Source organism: Filobasidium floriforme, assembly GCF_021052385.1.
Source record: "Filobasidium floriforme strain CBS 6241 chromosome Unknown HD553scaffold_11, whole genome shotgun sequence".
NCBI classification, from domain to species: Eukaryota; Fungi; Basidiomycota; class Tremellomycetes; order Filobasidiales; family Filobasidiaceae; genus Filobasidium; species Filobasidium floriforme.
In genome coordinates, this window is record NW_025763632.1 from 272,649 (window position 1) to 286,315 (window position 13,667).

General features: G+C 53.4%; 5 protein-coding genes across 5 annotated transcripts; 2 read left to right on the forward strand and 3 right to left on the reverse strand.

Annotated features, from left to right (window-relative positions):
- Window positions 1-87: 87 nt before the first annotated feature.
- HD553DRAFT_311360 (uncharacterized protein) lies at window positions 88-3,926 on the reverse strand. The gene is made up of 12 exons (XM_046179966.1): window positions 3,469-3,926; window positions 3,313-3,363; window positions 3,166-3,239; window positions 2,900-3,075; window positions 2,753-2,803; window positions 2,598-2,681; window positions 2,445-2,529; window positions 2,086-2,374; window positions 1,905-2,007; window positions 1,761-1,825; window positions 1,538-1,698; window positions 88-1,474 (listed from the first exon to the last, which is right to left on the reverse strand). Exons 1-12 carry the CDS (start codon window positions 3,538-3,540, stop codon window positions 379-381), a joined length of 2,307 nt encoding a protein of 768 aa, XP_046036530.1. The 5' UTR covers window positions 3,541-3,926; the 3' UTR covers window positions 88-378.
- A 227-nt stretch (window positions 3,927-4,153) lies between these two features.
- HD553DRAFT_350068 (uncharacterized protein) lies at window positions 4,154-5,859 on the forward strand. Its single transcript, XM_046183506.1, has 3 exons — window positions 4,154-4,807; window positions 4,885-5,057; window positions 5,119-5,859. Exons 1-3 carry the CDS (start codon window positions 4,250-4,252, stop codon window positions 5,531-5,533), a joined length of 1,146 nt encoding a protein of 381 aa, XP_046036531.1. The 5' UTR covers window positions 4,154-4,249; the 3' UTR covers window positions 5,534-5,859.
- On the reverse strand, window positions 5,738-7,233 carry HD553DRAFT_324006 (uncharacterized protein; the record flags this gene model as incomplete). The annotated part of the gene is made up of 5 exons (XM_046181448.1): window positions 5,738-5,769; window positions 5,837-6,571; window positions 6,643-6,765; window positions 6,834-6,861; window positions 6,922-7,233. 5 exons carry the CDS (start codon window positions 7,231-7,233, stop codon window positions 5,738-5,740), a joined length of 1,230 nt encoding a protein of 409 aa, XP_046036532.1.
- A 227-nt stretch (window positions 7,234-7,460) lies between these two features.
- On the forward strand, window positions 7,461-9,709 carry HD553DRAFT_331526 (putative cyclin-dependent protein kinase). Its single transcript, XM_046182021.1, has 8 exons — window positions 7,461-7,735; window positions 7,794-8,113; window positions 8,175-8,481; window positions 8,541-8,738; window positions 8,811-8,871; window positions 8,932-9,096; window positions 9,170-9,247; window positions 9,319-9,709. Exons 1-8 carry the CDS (start codon window positions 7,621-7,623, stop codon window positions 9,518-9,520), a joined length of 1,446 nt encoding a protein of 481 aa, XP_046036533.1. The 5' UTR covers window positions 7,461-7,620; the 3' UTR covers window positions 9,521-9,709.
- Window positions 9,710-10,269: 560 nt separating this feature from the next.
- Window positions 10,270-12,437, reverse strand: HD553DRAFT_355550 (fatty acid desaturase-domain-containing protein). The gene is made up of 3 exons (XM_046183825.1): window positions 12,265-12,437; window positions 11,851-12,152; window positions 10,270-11,745 (listed from the first exon to the last, which is right to left on the reverse strand). The coding sequence occupies exons 1-3, from the start codon at window positions 12,399-12,401 to the stop codon at window positions 10,601-10,603; spliced, it is 1,584 nt and encodes a 527-aa protein (XP_046036534.1). The 5' UTR covers window positions 12,402-12,437; the 3' UTR covers window positions 10,270-10,600.
- Window positions 12,438-13,667: the final 1,230 nt, after the last annotated feature.

A 13,667-nucleotide genomic window follows, 5' to 3' on the forward strand; every position in this document is an offset into this window, starting at 1 on the left:
TTTGAGAGAAGAGAGAAGAGATCAGAGATCGCTCGACATCGGCCGCCTCCGTTCAGCGGAAGCAAACGCCACAGCGACTCGTCATACTTCCAATTTCGTATGACATAGTTCGTCTTCGTCTAATCGTTACAACCGATATTACATGTTCGCGCACGTTTGCCATGCTCTTGAAATTCATTATATGACGCTTCCGAGGGGAAGAGGATAGTAGCTGTAATGACTCCGAGGCCCGCAACCTCGCTGAGCACATCGTTGACGCAAACCAGTCTGAGGGTACAAGCGATATCCGAGCCGTGGTCTTGTCCACGCTGCGTCTAGGTGTCTTTGCTGGGAATACTCCAGGCTGAGACCATATGAGGAACATCATCGATCCCATCTTCATGGTTTGCTGTACGACGATGACGGTGGAAGTTGCGGTTTCGAAGGTACCACTGCCGTCTTGGCATGGCCATTGGAGAGAGGCGGATAGGTGCCATGCGCTGACGGCAGTTTGTAGCGCGCTTCTTGTCCAGCATCATCGGGCCTGGCATAGCTGCCATAGCCATTGGAGCCAGTAGCGACATTTGAAGGACGGCTATGATGAGCTGGTCGGTAAGGCTTGACGTGGATCGTATCATTGTCGGGTTGCGTCGGTCTAGATGACGAAGCCATGGATGGGAGAGGCACGGATCGCAAGCCGCCAGACGATTGAGGATCGGATGACGGACCAGCACTACGGGGTGGTACAGATTCGTTCAATGGGCTCCAGTCGAATCTCGCGATCGGACTATGTGATTCCCAAGGTGATAGGAATGGTGGCAGCTCAGGCAGGGCTTGGTGTGTGTCGGTCCTGGTTCGTTTGTAGATACCCTGGTCTCTGCTAGGGGACGTCTCCCTGGCACGTTTGCCGTTCTGGTCGTCGCGGTTATCACGGGTCGTGCCGTTAGTACCAGAGTCGTTTTCAGACGTCGGTCTCTTTGCGTTCGTGCTCATGGGTACGACCTCGTCATCGTCATCAGAGTCGTCGATTTCGATAGCGTGTTCCTCGTCCTTTCCACTGATCGGATCAGGCGTGGCCGAAGGAGGTGGGACCGATGATGTCAAAGCGTCGAGCGCCGACTCGGAGCGGCGATGCACCGATGCGGCACGTTTCAACGGCACATGCACATCATCGTCATCCGAATCCGACAACTCGAAGATCTCGATCGGTCCCGCCGCAGGAGCGGGAGCTGGAGTGGACGAGCCCCCGTTTGCAGGTGCCGACGGACCGCCCACAGCGGGCGAGTCGACCTTGACCCTGACCTCTGGAGTAGCTGTTCGTGAGGGCTGGTTCGACCCAGCAAGCAGTCTCGCGCTCGGCGGTGGTACATTCGGGTTGGCCGCCTTCCATGATGCCGAGCCATATTTGCCGTCCTCCGTGTGCCAATCTCCGTTCGATTCGAGCAAGACTTCGTCCACGCTATCCGGACACGTTGAGAGGATAGAAGCAAAGAACCTGGAGTCACACGAATCAGTATCAAACAGGCTGAGCGCCGGAATCACTATGCTGGGTACTCACTCGTCGACAAATATCTGCTCTAGTGTCAATTCGCGGTCACAAGTTGGGCAGGTCCAGCATGGCGTCGTTTCGTTCATCATCATCCACGAGTCCAGGTCACAACATTGGACGTGCGTACACAGGTCTGATCGCATAGGGTTGGTTATTCGAGTATACGATAGCTGAGACGTGCAGATGAGAGTGAGACCTGGCCAGGCAATATCGAGAGTTCAGCAAGGCTTACCGGACACTTTAGCGACATCCTAGCGGATCCAACCTCGATATCATCCTCGTCGACCTTGGCTTGCACTGCGGATTGAGCAGCGTACCATGAGCAATGAGCAGGGTTCGAATGCCACGGAACATTGAGCATGTATGCAAAACTCACTCTGTTGCACCACTTCTTGCGCCGTCTTTTTTCGAGTCATAACCTGCTCTTTCATAGCTGCCGAGCTCATCATCTCGGTCAAACAGACCTGAAACCGGAAGCTCTGCAAAGATCACCATGTACCGAACGTCAGCTCTTTCGCCACGTTCTATATACTGTCAGAATCTGATTAGCGACCCACCTTGGCAATCTTGGTCTTCTTGTTCAGCGTAGGTCCCGTATGTGTAAAGTTGATGAGATTGTATACTCCGGTAGTCAGGTTCATCGCCGTACCCTGCATGAGGTCAACGGGCGCAGTCGAGTTGGCCTTTCCCTTGAGTCCCTTGCTGAGCTTGAGATGCGTCGAGTTGAGGGTGATTTCATAGTTGTTGGGAAAATCCATAAAGACAACGCCATTTGGGTCGGCAGAAGGGAAGTGTTCCGAGGATGTGCAAAAGAGTCTTAGAGCCTTCCTCCTGCCGTTCACGGGACTATGATGCAACCGGCCAGCATCAGATCAAGATGGACGTGCCGTGATTGGGAACCGACGCCTGGACTCACTCAGCCTTGACCTCTTCGCCCATACCGGCCGGCAGCTGAAAGCTGATCGTCTTGGTCATCTTCTTCTGCGAATCATCCTCGACCGCTAATTTATATAGAATTCATGTGAGCCTTTTAAAGATCGTCGTTCGAGGAAATCTGACAGGAACTGACCGTTCACCACCATCGAATCTGATACCGCCCTGATCGCCTTCCATGCCGGGGTCGTCTTCCATTTCAACATGAACGGTCCCGGAGCTGAAAAGCGATCCGTAATCATATCAGTGAACCGCGTGAAAGAGGATCTGAGCGGGCCATCAGACTCTCACTCCTCGCGTTGGGAGAAGCAGCACTCGACCCCGAAGCATAAGATCCGCCATCTGAACAGTCGATGTCAATCAATCAGCCCTTGTCCTCTGTCTTTCTCTCTTCATCCTGATCACAGGCTGTCGTGGACTTCCTGTATTGAAACTCACATCCAGTCCCCGCAACTCTCGCAGGGTAACTCGTCCCAGGATACCCCACGTTTCCGTTATAACTCGCTCCCATAGTAGGTCTAGGAGGATAAGCAATCTTGTTGAACTCTGCCTTGGAAGCCTTGTAACGTTCCAGCTCTCCTTTCAATCGAAAATCCCGAAAAGCGGCAGAAATGCTAGAACGAGAGAGAAAGAGAGAAAAGGGGTGGCCATCGGAATTAGATGACGATCGGACGGTATCTGCTTGTAAAGGATCTGGGATGTACCTGTCGACTAGTTCTTGCTTCCTGAGGTTCTTCTTGATGTACATGCCATATGTGTTGTTGAGGTAGGAGATCAACTGATGTAGCCGGCACTCAAGTCGGATCAGCTCTATCGATCGGCGAGAGGTCGATGTCCCGAAGAGTACTGACTGATTGGAGCTGTGGTATTTTGAGAATGTGAATCTCCCCCGAGAGGAATTGCTGTTGAAAGGGCAAGACGGGCAAAGCAGGAACCAAGACCGGATTGTCAGGTCATCCATTCCACTTGGCACTCGAAGACATCCACGAGGTCTTTGCTGGACGTACTTCAAGGCTGGCGAACGATTCTGGAATCTGCCGCGTAGCATCGATTCCTCCTCGGCTCGAATATGAAGCCATATCGCGCAAGAGATTCGGGATCCGGACCTTGAGACTACCGGATGTCGGTAGACCCAATGCTCGTGCTCGTGCGTCTTCCAGTGCTGGTATCGGGTCGGTGAGCTATGTATAATTCCGGGACACAGAGGCTGCTGGTTGCTGGATAGATGGCGGATGCTTGAGAGGTGGTCGATGGTGTTCACAGGTGATTCGATCTCTATATATGTGCGGCGATAAATTCCGAAGTCGCGAAGAAGCAAAAGTTGCTACTAGGTCGACGTTCCGGTTGGTATCGGCCCTCCCGAGCTGGTTGACGGTGGCTCTTTTTTCCCGACGAATGAGGCGATATACCTCCCCACACGACTAGCTAGTAGGTTGGATTGACTTGATGTATACGGGTGCAAACGATGTCGTCTCGAGTCCCATCCCGACATTGCGAGCCAGGACGACGATGCGATGATTATGATCCAAAAGCCAGAGCCTGCCATGGCTGCATGCCGTGCCATGCCGTACGAAATTGCCGTAAGTCGTCTACTCTTTGCTTCCGCTCGACGCCTCTGACCGATGGGTGGCCTGGGTGGAGGTCTCCGATCATCATTGACATCGGTTCATCGGATCATCGGTTCATCACTCTCAAGTTCGCCACACCATCCGGTCGAAAGCCAACAATAACTCGAACCGTCGCCAGCCTGACGGAAACATCACAGGAGCAGTTCTTAGATCCCTCAAGATGTCCGTCAAAAGAAGAACGCCGGTACCCCTCTGCCTATCCTGCTCGTCGACCCTCTTGCCTCGCTCGAAATCCGGCATCGACATCAAAGACTCGACCTATACCACGCCGTGTTGCTCTTCACCCATCTGCGTGCGATGCATCGATAACAATCCCAGGTTGAAAGACTATAATCCGTGCCTATGGTGTGCGAGCGGAGTCGGCGCAATGGCTTCCGGATCCAAGATGATCTCGCCAAAGTCTAGCAAGCAGGTCGAGGCGGAGCAGGAGGTCGCCGATGGTCGGTTCGAGATCGGAGACGATTCCGACCTCGAAGACGATGAGGAGCTGTCTCCGGATAGTCTGAGGGAGCCACCTCCACCTTACGAAATCAGCGGGGACGACTCGAACTCTCATGGTCCACCAGCTCAAGAACCTCGTCATGGCGAAAGTGGTGTTCTCAGGGAGGAGATATCGTTCCCCGAAGAGCCGCAGGCTGAAGAATCTAGAACGGCCAGGGAGCATGTTGTACGCAAGGGAGATACCGTCCGCTCTCTCGCTCTCAAATATAACCTGGATGTAAGTCTGCTCCGGTTCGTATGCTCAATCAGTTCCCGCTCCCTCTCGCTGACCTGTATATGTCGCAACCTCGATAGCCATACGACCTCATCACCCTGAACAAGCTTCCCCACTCGGCCATGCATATATCTCCCAACTTGTTACAGACGAGGAAGAGTGTGCTACTGTCCCAGCCGAGAGCCGATCGTAGTCAGCAGTGCGGGAATGAGCAGGACGATGAACAAAGGACAAGGGAGAGGCAGGTCAAGAGGTTAGTCGATGAGCGGTTCTACTAGCTTAGACTCTTATTCTAACATTTCGTCGCATCCTAGATTCCAGATCTTGACCAAGACTCCTGATCCGGGCATTGCCAAGGCCTATCTAGCCGTACAAAACCTGGACGATAGCATCTCCCTCTCCGAGCCCAGCTCTGTCCTCTTTGAAGCCTTCGACGGCGACTACGAGAACTATGTACAGGCGGATGATAAGCCTGCAGATACTCAAGAGAAATTGAAGCAGAAGGGCAAGGTGACGATCGAAGGGAGGGCGGTTGACCGGTATTACTCTGACGAGGAGTGGGTTGCGAGGGTCGCCCAAGAGGACCGAGATGAGGCGGAGAGGAAGAAACGAGGAGGAGCGCTTAGTGGTTTGAAAGGGATCTTGGGGGGAAAGGCGGACAAGGGGAAAGCCTCGGTCGTGAGGAAGGGCAATTACATACAGGGTGCTCCTTGGATCGAAAGCCGATAAATTTTCGTGTCGAGTATGTAAAAGTTGCGACGTGTAGCCGAACCGGGTCTTATTTTCACTTTGTCTCAACTACTTTACGATTTGTATCTTTTGGGCATGCCCGTCTGCTGTATCTATACATCATCGATACCTTGAGTGCCAAGATAAAAACAGTTACAAGACCATCCTGGTGAGCTGAGCGTTATGTACAGTTCGAATTTTGCCTCAATTTCGCGAGTTCAAGAAGGCGTCCAGTTCTGCAAGGACGATCAAAGTAGACCGTTACTCCAACCGTCCACACATCTGGAAAGAAGGTCAACTCACCGGCATCCAGATCCTCCTGCCTCGCTCTTCCCTTTCTCCTCGTCCCATGTTGACTGTCCCTGTTATCCCGGCCTTCATCACGGCGAGACTCTGCAGGTTCGCCCGACCTAAACGTCTCTAACTCCTTGTCCAGATCCTCGGCTGTCGGTCTGCCTCTCCGCCTGTTATCTCGTCGACCAGGACTGGCTGAACGTCGCCGACGAGCCTGACCATTTCCATCTCCCCGACGTCGATCCCGCTCTTCGTCCTGTGGATCAGGGGCGTCGGCATATCGACCGTATTTGCGCTTGTCTGTTAAGAGCGGTACTCGTTCTTTTCCAGCTCCTCGCCCATGTTTGGCGTACCACTGGCTCTCGCTAGCCTTTGTTCGGGCCTTGACGTCAGCCTCCGTGGCATACCGAATATCCAACCTCGCTCCCGGTCGAAGCCCCTCGGGTAGGTCGGCCTCGTCCCGGCCATCCAAGCCCTTTGCGATAACCAGCCCATCCTGCATTTTCAACCTTCCATCATCCCCGTTCCTATCCAGTCGAGCTCGCTCTTTCTCATCTAGGGCAGCGATGATGCTTTCACGAAGTTCGGTCGGTAGTGGCTGAGCACTTCTGAGCTCTAGCGGGTCGTCCATCTGAGGAGGGTAGGGATCGAATCCGGTCTTGGCGAGCAGCTCCAAGGCCGTCTTCGTAGACGTCGGAGAGCTGTATACGATGCACAGACGGGTATCTGAGATCCATTCGATACCTGTCAAAGCAATTCGGATGATTAGTATATGAAAGTCCTGGCTAGCGCCATTCTATCCACGATCCACTTACCGACGGGCTTAGGTGCGAACATGGTCACGTAACTGAAAACTTGCGATGTGCTCAGGTTTTGTAGGGGGAATCCAGAAAGGTGCAATGCGCAATCCCGGACTGGGGACTCGCTTTCGAGATTTTCTGATGATAAGATGCACGATCGTCAGCGGTGTTTTTCGCTGTTTCTCAAGTTAGCCAGGTAGCTATACCTAGGTAGGAAAAGTCCGGTTCTTCCTCCTACGAGATGAAGCTTTCAGCCAGACACGCCTCGAATTCAATGATGATAGAGCTACGTACTTCACGATCCTCGATATCTGGGTGATGTATGATAGTCCCAGACTCTTCCAGGAGATACAATCTCGACTTGCTTAGCCTGTCCTTCAACCCTTTGTCCAAAGCCGAATCCAGCTTCTCTTCGGTATCGACACCCATAGCTTCTCCATCTTGACCAGGATTGTACTCGTCAGGATCAACACCCAGGGGTGTATCTAACAGTCTGTTCAGACGGTCCTTGTCTGTCCCTATTGTAGCAGGAGCGGACGGTTCCGAAGGTCCCAACCGATCCAGCAGCGATGGTCGACCTGATCTCCCCTCCCGATCGATATCCATATCGGTATCCATTCTAGTCGATCTCTGGTTTGATACCGGTCGCTCGGGAGTCTGAATGCAGCGACGAATGCTTCTTTGTCGAGGTTTAGGTTGTCATTTTATCATAGTGGTAACTGAATACGAGATCCGAAATCCCGCAGGTCGAGGTCGGCTTCGTCATCTCTGCCCCCGCAAGCGCACACAAGTCCGCTTTGACCAATTCTGATCTCTAACATTCAACACTCTACAGCTCGATATCCGCCCTTTCAAATGGCTACAATCAAATCTCCTAGCCGTTAGTAGCAGCAAGTCAGGCAAACAGTCAGGATATACTGCTCGAGATTGCGGTGCTTGGAGATCAGGCCATTAGAGCGATGAACGGGGGATAGCGAACGGGTTGCTCGAGCCATGCCTCTCTCTACCCAGACCGTTCCAGATCCCATGCCAGGATGGCGAGCTACGAAGGATACAAGCAGGCAGACGGTCTTATCAAAGTATACTATCTTGGGTTTCATCTCATCGGGTGAGTCGGAACGATCGTGTTTCATGCCGGTGCGTCGTTGATTGTAGGCTCGTTGCAGGCACTTATGGTCGGGTCTACAAGGCGCAGATCAAGCAGGCGCCGTCTCCCTCTCGAAACCCATCAGATCCTCCGAAACCACTTCTCTATGCCATCAAAAAGTTCAAACCGGACAAGGAAGGCGAGAGGACGACGTATACGGGGATATCTCAGTCGGCTATCCGCGAAATATCGCTCAACCGAGAGCTCAGTGTCGTTGTCGACGAGGCGAGGGATGGCAAAGCCGAGAACAGGTGTGAAAACTTTGTCACGCTGAGAGAGGTCATTCTGGAGGATAAAAGCATCTATATGGTGTTCGAATATGCCGAACATGACTTTTTGGTGAGTCGGCGGCTCCTGCTCAAAGATCGAGGTTGGCACGGACTGACGCCGCATCTCTAAGCAAATCATCCATTATCATTCGCAAACGATCCGACAGCCTATCCCTGCTCGGACGCTCAAGTCTTTGATGCATCAGCTTATCATCGGCGTCGCCCATCTCCACGCCAACTTCATCCTACACCGAGACCTAAAGCCCGCCAACATCCTCGTCACCTCCCGTGGTGTTGTCAAGATTGGAGATCTCGGTCTGGCCAGAATCAACAGGGACCCATTGTTGCCTCTATGGAATGGCGACAAAGTTGTCGTAACTATCTGGTACCGAAGTCCCGAGCTGCTCCTCGGTGCCAGGCATTACACTGCAGCGATCGGTAGGTTACGTCGTTATTGAACATATGTCAACCGAAGCTCAACCGGATTCTTCTGGCAGATCTCTGGGCAGTAGGCTGTATATATGCAGAACTACTGGCATTACGTCCCATCTTCAAGGGAGAGGAAGCCAAGATGGAAGCTCACCATGCTAAGGCGGGGTTGCAAATCGGGGCCGGTGGAATTCTCGGAGTCAAAGGAATGCCCTTTCAAAGAGATCAGATGAGCAAGATCGTGGACGTTCTAGGTACTCCTGATGGTAAGCCTCTCGAGTACGCGGTCTTTGATAGTATAATGAGCTAAAGGGCAGTACAATTTGGCACACTTGCAGAGAAAAGATGGGCCGATATAGTACACATGCCCGAATACCCAGAGTTTGCCCGACAAGAAAGGTTCGTTCTTGCTACCTCGTAAGAAGTATCCTGCCACTGAGTTCGATCCTGTTTCTCCAGACGATCGTCTTCGCTCGCCCATTGGTATCAAGTTCGCTCGAGATCTACGGCTGGTTATAATCTCCTCACCCGTCTGTTCGAGTATGATCCCAAGAAACGCGTGACCGCCAAGAAAGCACTGGAGCATGGTTATTTCGTCGACGAGGATCCACATCCCATGAGAAAGTGAGCAGCCAAGCAGCGGGACCCGAACGACTTGCTTACATTCGCAATCGCTGATTTTTGTTGTCATCTCCAGCGCATTTGCGGGGTCCGAGTATGTCTACCCATCTCGAAGAGTGACACATGAAGACAACGGGGACCCGAAGATGGGAAGGTGAGCAGGAGCCCGGGACGAGCAATCATACTGCCATGCTTGTCGCTGACGAGACCATTCACATTTCGTAGTCAGCCGGCGATATCCTCCTTGCAGGCCGCCCAGAATACGGTCGCCATGGGAAACCTCAAGAGGAACAACCCGGCCTCGGGTTCCGCGATACCCTTCCGGCCGTCGCTTCCTTCGCAACTGAGCAACAGCCTCCTGGCTGGGGCCAATAATATTAGCACAATGGGAGGACCAGCTCCACGTAAGAAAACGAGGATGGGATGAAAGCTGGCGATGATGCCAGACGTCATGTGATTGAAAGTACGGCGCGCGTTGTAAGTATCAACTATACCACGATAATACTAGCATTGGAATTCTGTCAGGCCGCCGCTCAAGTTGTGATCAGCATGCACGTTGGACGGCTTTGGTGTCCGCTGCATGGAGGCTGAGATGAATGTGCATGTGGTGCCTGGAATTCCTGGTCACTTGACCTGATCAAGCACGACCGTTTCCCAACACGGACGAAAGGAACGCTTTCATGCCCGATATCCGTTCAAGCTTCACGAGCGATTCCCTCTGGATCTTACTTGCGGTTCCCTCAGCTCCGTCTCACCTTGCCTGTTTGTAGAAGGGTCGATCCGCAGCTGCGGGGTCGAAGCGGCTGGCTTTCCTCTCCCACGGTTCCGGCCGCCACAATCTCCACCCAACTCGTCCCGCGCTACGAGGCGCGTTGTTGGTTGATCATCCATTTGTCAAACAGGTCGGCTTCCGAGGCGACGTAGGCCGGCTTACAGAGACAACCTCGGATCTTTATCGGCTGACGAGCGAGGGGTGTATATAAAGTATATAAAGACCAGTACGCAGGAAGTTCGCCAAGATGGTTCGTAAGAGACCCCTGCCCGATTAAATCGATAGCAAATGGTGCATCCATCTACTTTATCGATCCCGCGTCCTTCTAGCATGAACAATAATGCTATGATTATGAAGCTTGAATTAGTTTTCACCGATGTGTGGACTACGAGCTCACACCCAACACGGCTGCAGCGGGCAAACCTGACGGCGAGACGGACTGATACGGATCAGAAGTTTTAGACCGTTCGAAGGAATGGTAGCAATTCCACAACAACATTCTGAACATGACATGCGATCGGGTATGTTGCAGTCTTTCCGGACAAGACAAGGGATCCAGAAGGTATCTACATTCCCAGTGGTATACAAACAACAGATGGGTATATGAAAAGGTCGTGAAATTCGAGACCGTCCTACATGGCGACTGTCCGTTTTTTTTTTCGTTCTCCGCTTTGCGATTTCGCAATCCTATCGACGATTTCCGTGCCGTATCAAACCGTGCGAGACAGCCCCGTCCTACAATCCGCTCTCGCCCGTCTCGGCCATGTGGTCTTGACACTTGCTGAGCATGTGCAGTTGATGGCTGATATCCTTGAGTTTACTGAGCACACAGGCGTTTCCCTCAACGAACCCGTGAATGTTGTACCTCACCCCGGTCTCGACGCAAAACTCTTCGACGATCGGTTGGAGCGACCGGAGGTTGTGACGCGGAACCCTGGGGAACAGGTGGTGGATCGCCTGGAATTGAAGACCTCCGTGAACGAAATCCATCCAGGCCGGACAGAGGACGTCCATCGTGGTTCGGAGCTGTCGTTGGGCGAAGGACTCGTCGGTGCCGAGGTCGCTCGTAGGCATACCCCAGTGGGACAAGGTGATCTGGACGTGGAGCAGCATGGTGATCATGTGCGAGATGAGGACGAACCCGACCCGGGTGTACCAATCGGGCAAGGTCTTGAGGACGAGGAGGTAGCCGAAAACGAACCAGTAGCAGGTCATGCCGACGAGTTCGGCCGGACGGGTCCAGGCGGCGGCACCGAGAGGTTTGCTTCGTCGAGAGAGCAAGTGGCACCAACTGAGGATGTACAGGTTGAACCTGGCGACGGCCATGATCGGGTAATACGTGTACTTTTGGTACGGAACCATCAACTCGCCCGCCTTGTCCCACACATAGGTGAAATCGTAGTACGACGAATGTGAATCCCGGAACTGGGACGGGCAGGTGGCAAAGATGGGTACGTTCTGGGTGTCCGGGTCGTGTTCAGGCGAGTTGGTGACGAGGTGATGGACGTTGTGGGACGATTTCCACCAGCCGATGGAGAGTCCGCAACAAAAGTCGGCGATGAAGATTCCGATGAGGGTATCTGGGATAAACTTGCCCGTGATTCCACGGTGTCCGGCGTCATGAGCGGTGAACATGATTTGTTGCCAGAAGAACCCGAGGAACATGGCCGAGGTGAAATAGTACCCCGAACGGAGGAAGCCGATGAAGAGCGAGAAGAGCAAGGTATACCGGACCATCTCCTTGGCATAGTTGCGGTATCGACAGGTGTAGAACCCCTCGTCCTGGACACGTTTGTGCAGCGCCTTGAACTTTTCGGCGACGACGCGTTGGGTCTCGACGTCAGGCGAAGGATATTCTGCGAGACCTTTGTCGATCCCGGCTTGGACGAGCTCGTCGACCATCTCATCCCGTGTTTTGGGTCGGCTCGAGGTCGAGTTCATCGTGGCAGGAACGATCGAGGCCGAAGCCGACTCGCCAGCTACACGACGACGACGAAGTCCAGCAGCCTCGGCATCATCGGCTCCTTGGACCTCGCTCTGCGCAGAAGAAGCCTCTGCCTCGCTCTCATCGGTAGCCGACCAGTATCCAGAATCCTGAACCGAGTCGTTCTCGCTATCTCCACTCGCTCCCGTGCACGCCGTACCGCACGCTCGATCATGGCAGTCGTGTACAGCAAGCTTTCGAAAGACACCTCCCCGAATGGGAGGCAGGAAGTTTTTCCAGTGTCCGTCGACTCGGCCGATACGGTAGGCCGTCATCCGTTTCAAGGTGCTTTCCGAGTGGTAACTGCAAGATCAAGAAGAGCGTGAAGAAAGACGATCAGCAACGGCGACGACGCGAAAGGACGACGCGACGTGGCGGCAACATCACATCAATTCACGACGCAACGAGAACTCACGCATTGATCTCACTGCCAGCCTCGACCCCGATCATGTGCATCAGAGGCAGTTTCCCACCGGGATGCTTATCCATCCATCCGTCCAGGTTCAACACCTGACCTTCGTAGACGACGATGATGTGCCCTTCGGCGATCATACCCTCGACGGCTCGACGGGAGATGAGTCGGTCCCGGTCGTTCTTGGACTTGGTCGAGGTAATGACTCTGGAGGTAGGCTTGACCTTGGGGTGACGGTCCGTCATTGTCGTGGCTGTATTGTTGTTGGTTCGTTTGGCGTCAATCATGATGATGGAAAGAGTACGCTCCTGATCGTCGTTTTTGCGTTCGTCCTGTCAATGTTCGTCGATCAAAGGGATGCCCAGAAGAGAGATAGAGAGAGGAGCAGAAGCTGTGTGGTAGTGATCGTATTGAGTCTCCTGGACTCGAGTCGTGGTAGGTCTTTGTTGGTTGTTGAATTTGGACAGTGAGAGTGTGTCAAGGGGTCGATCAAAATGTTGAACGAGTGATGTGCGTTGTTAAAAGAGAGTGACGAGTCTCGTTCGAAACAAGAGAAGACGGGGGCGACGAGAAAAGGATGGAGGTAGTAGTAATAAGAGGATGAAGAGAGGGGGTTTGGCTGATGATGGTGGATTGGAGGAAAGTAGTTATCCAACCATCCGACACGATACCCCCCTCGTTTTGTGTGTCTCCTTTGGCAATTCGCTGTCGATCCCCCCTTTGCTCCTTGTCCCCTACGGCTTGCTTCACTCTCTCACTCACACACAGCTCCGTCGGACTTTTACCGCGTTGTGGGCAACAAGGGGAGGGAGGGGAAGAGATTCGGTGCTCGGCGATGGAAGCACACACAGCTCGGTCGTCTGCTGTCTGTCACATCCTACCGCATCACATCACATCAAGAACACGTCTCGCCGTGTCTCTCTCTCGCTCTCCTCCCCCAGATCTCTCAATCAATCCCGACGGCAAGGTGTGAGGAGGCTCGAGGAGGAGGGGACGGCGAGTTTCGAATGATCATCATCATCATTCGCCCCTCCCCCCTTGCCCTCCCCTTTCTTTGTCTGACGCGCGTGTGATACCGTCCGCCCGTGGGGTGGATCGGGTTACAAACCCAAAAATGTGATCGAAATGATCTCGCATCAACAAAAGTCCAGCTCATCGATAGATCCAGGGCGAGTCCCGTTTGGACGAGTAGAGACACGATACAACCGCCCAGCGAGCGACTCGAGATAGAGGGCGAGCACGATCCAGACCGACCACTTCCTCTACAGCATTCCGTTTCGACATCTGGGCTCCACACCGAACAACCGAAGTCAACCGAACAAATCATTTCGCATCGTTCGGTCTTCACCCTTGTTCTGCCCACGCGGGACGGTCCCGATGGCGGTCTCAGTTACAAACCCCCCCCC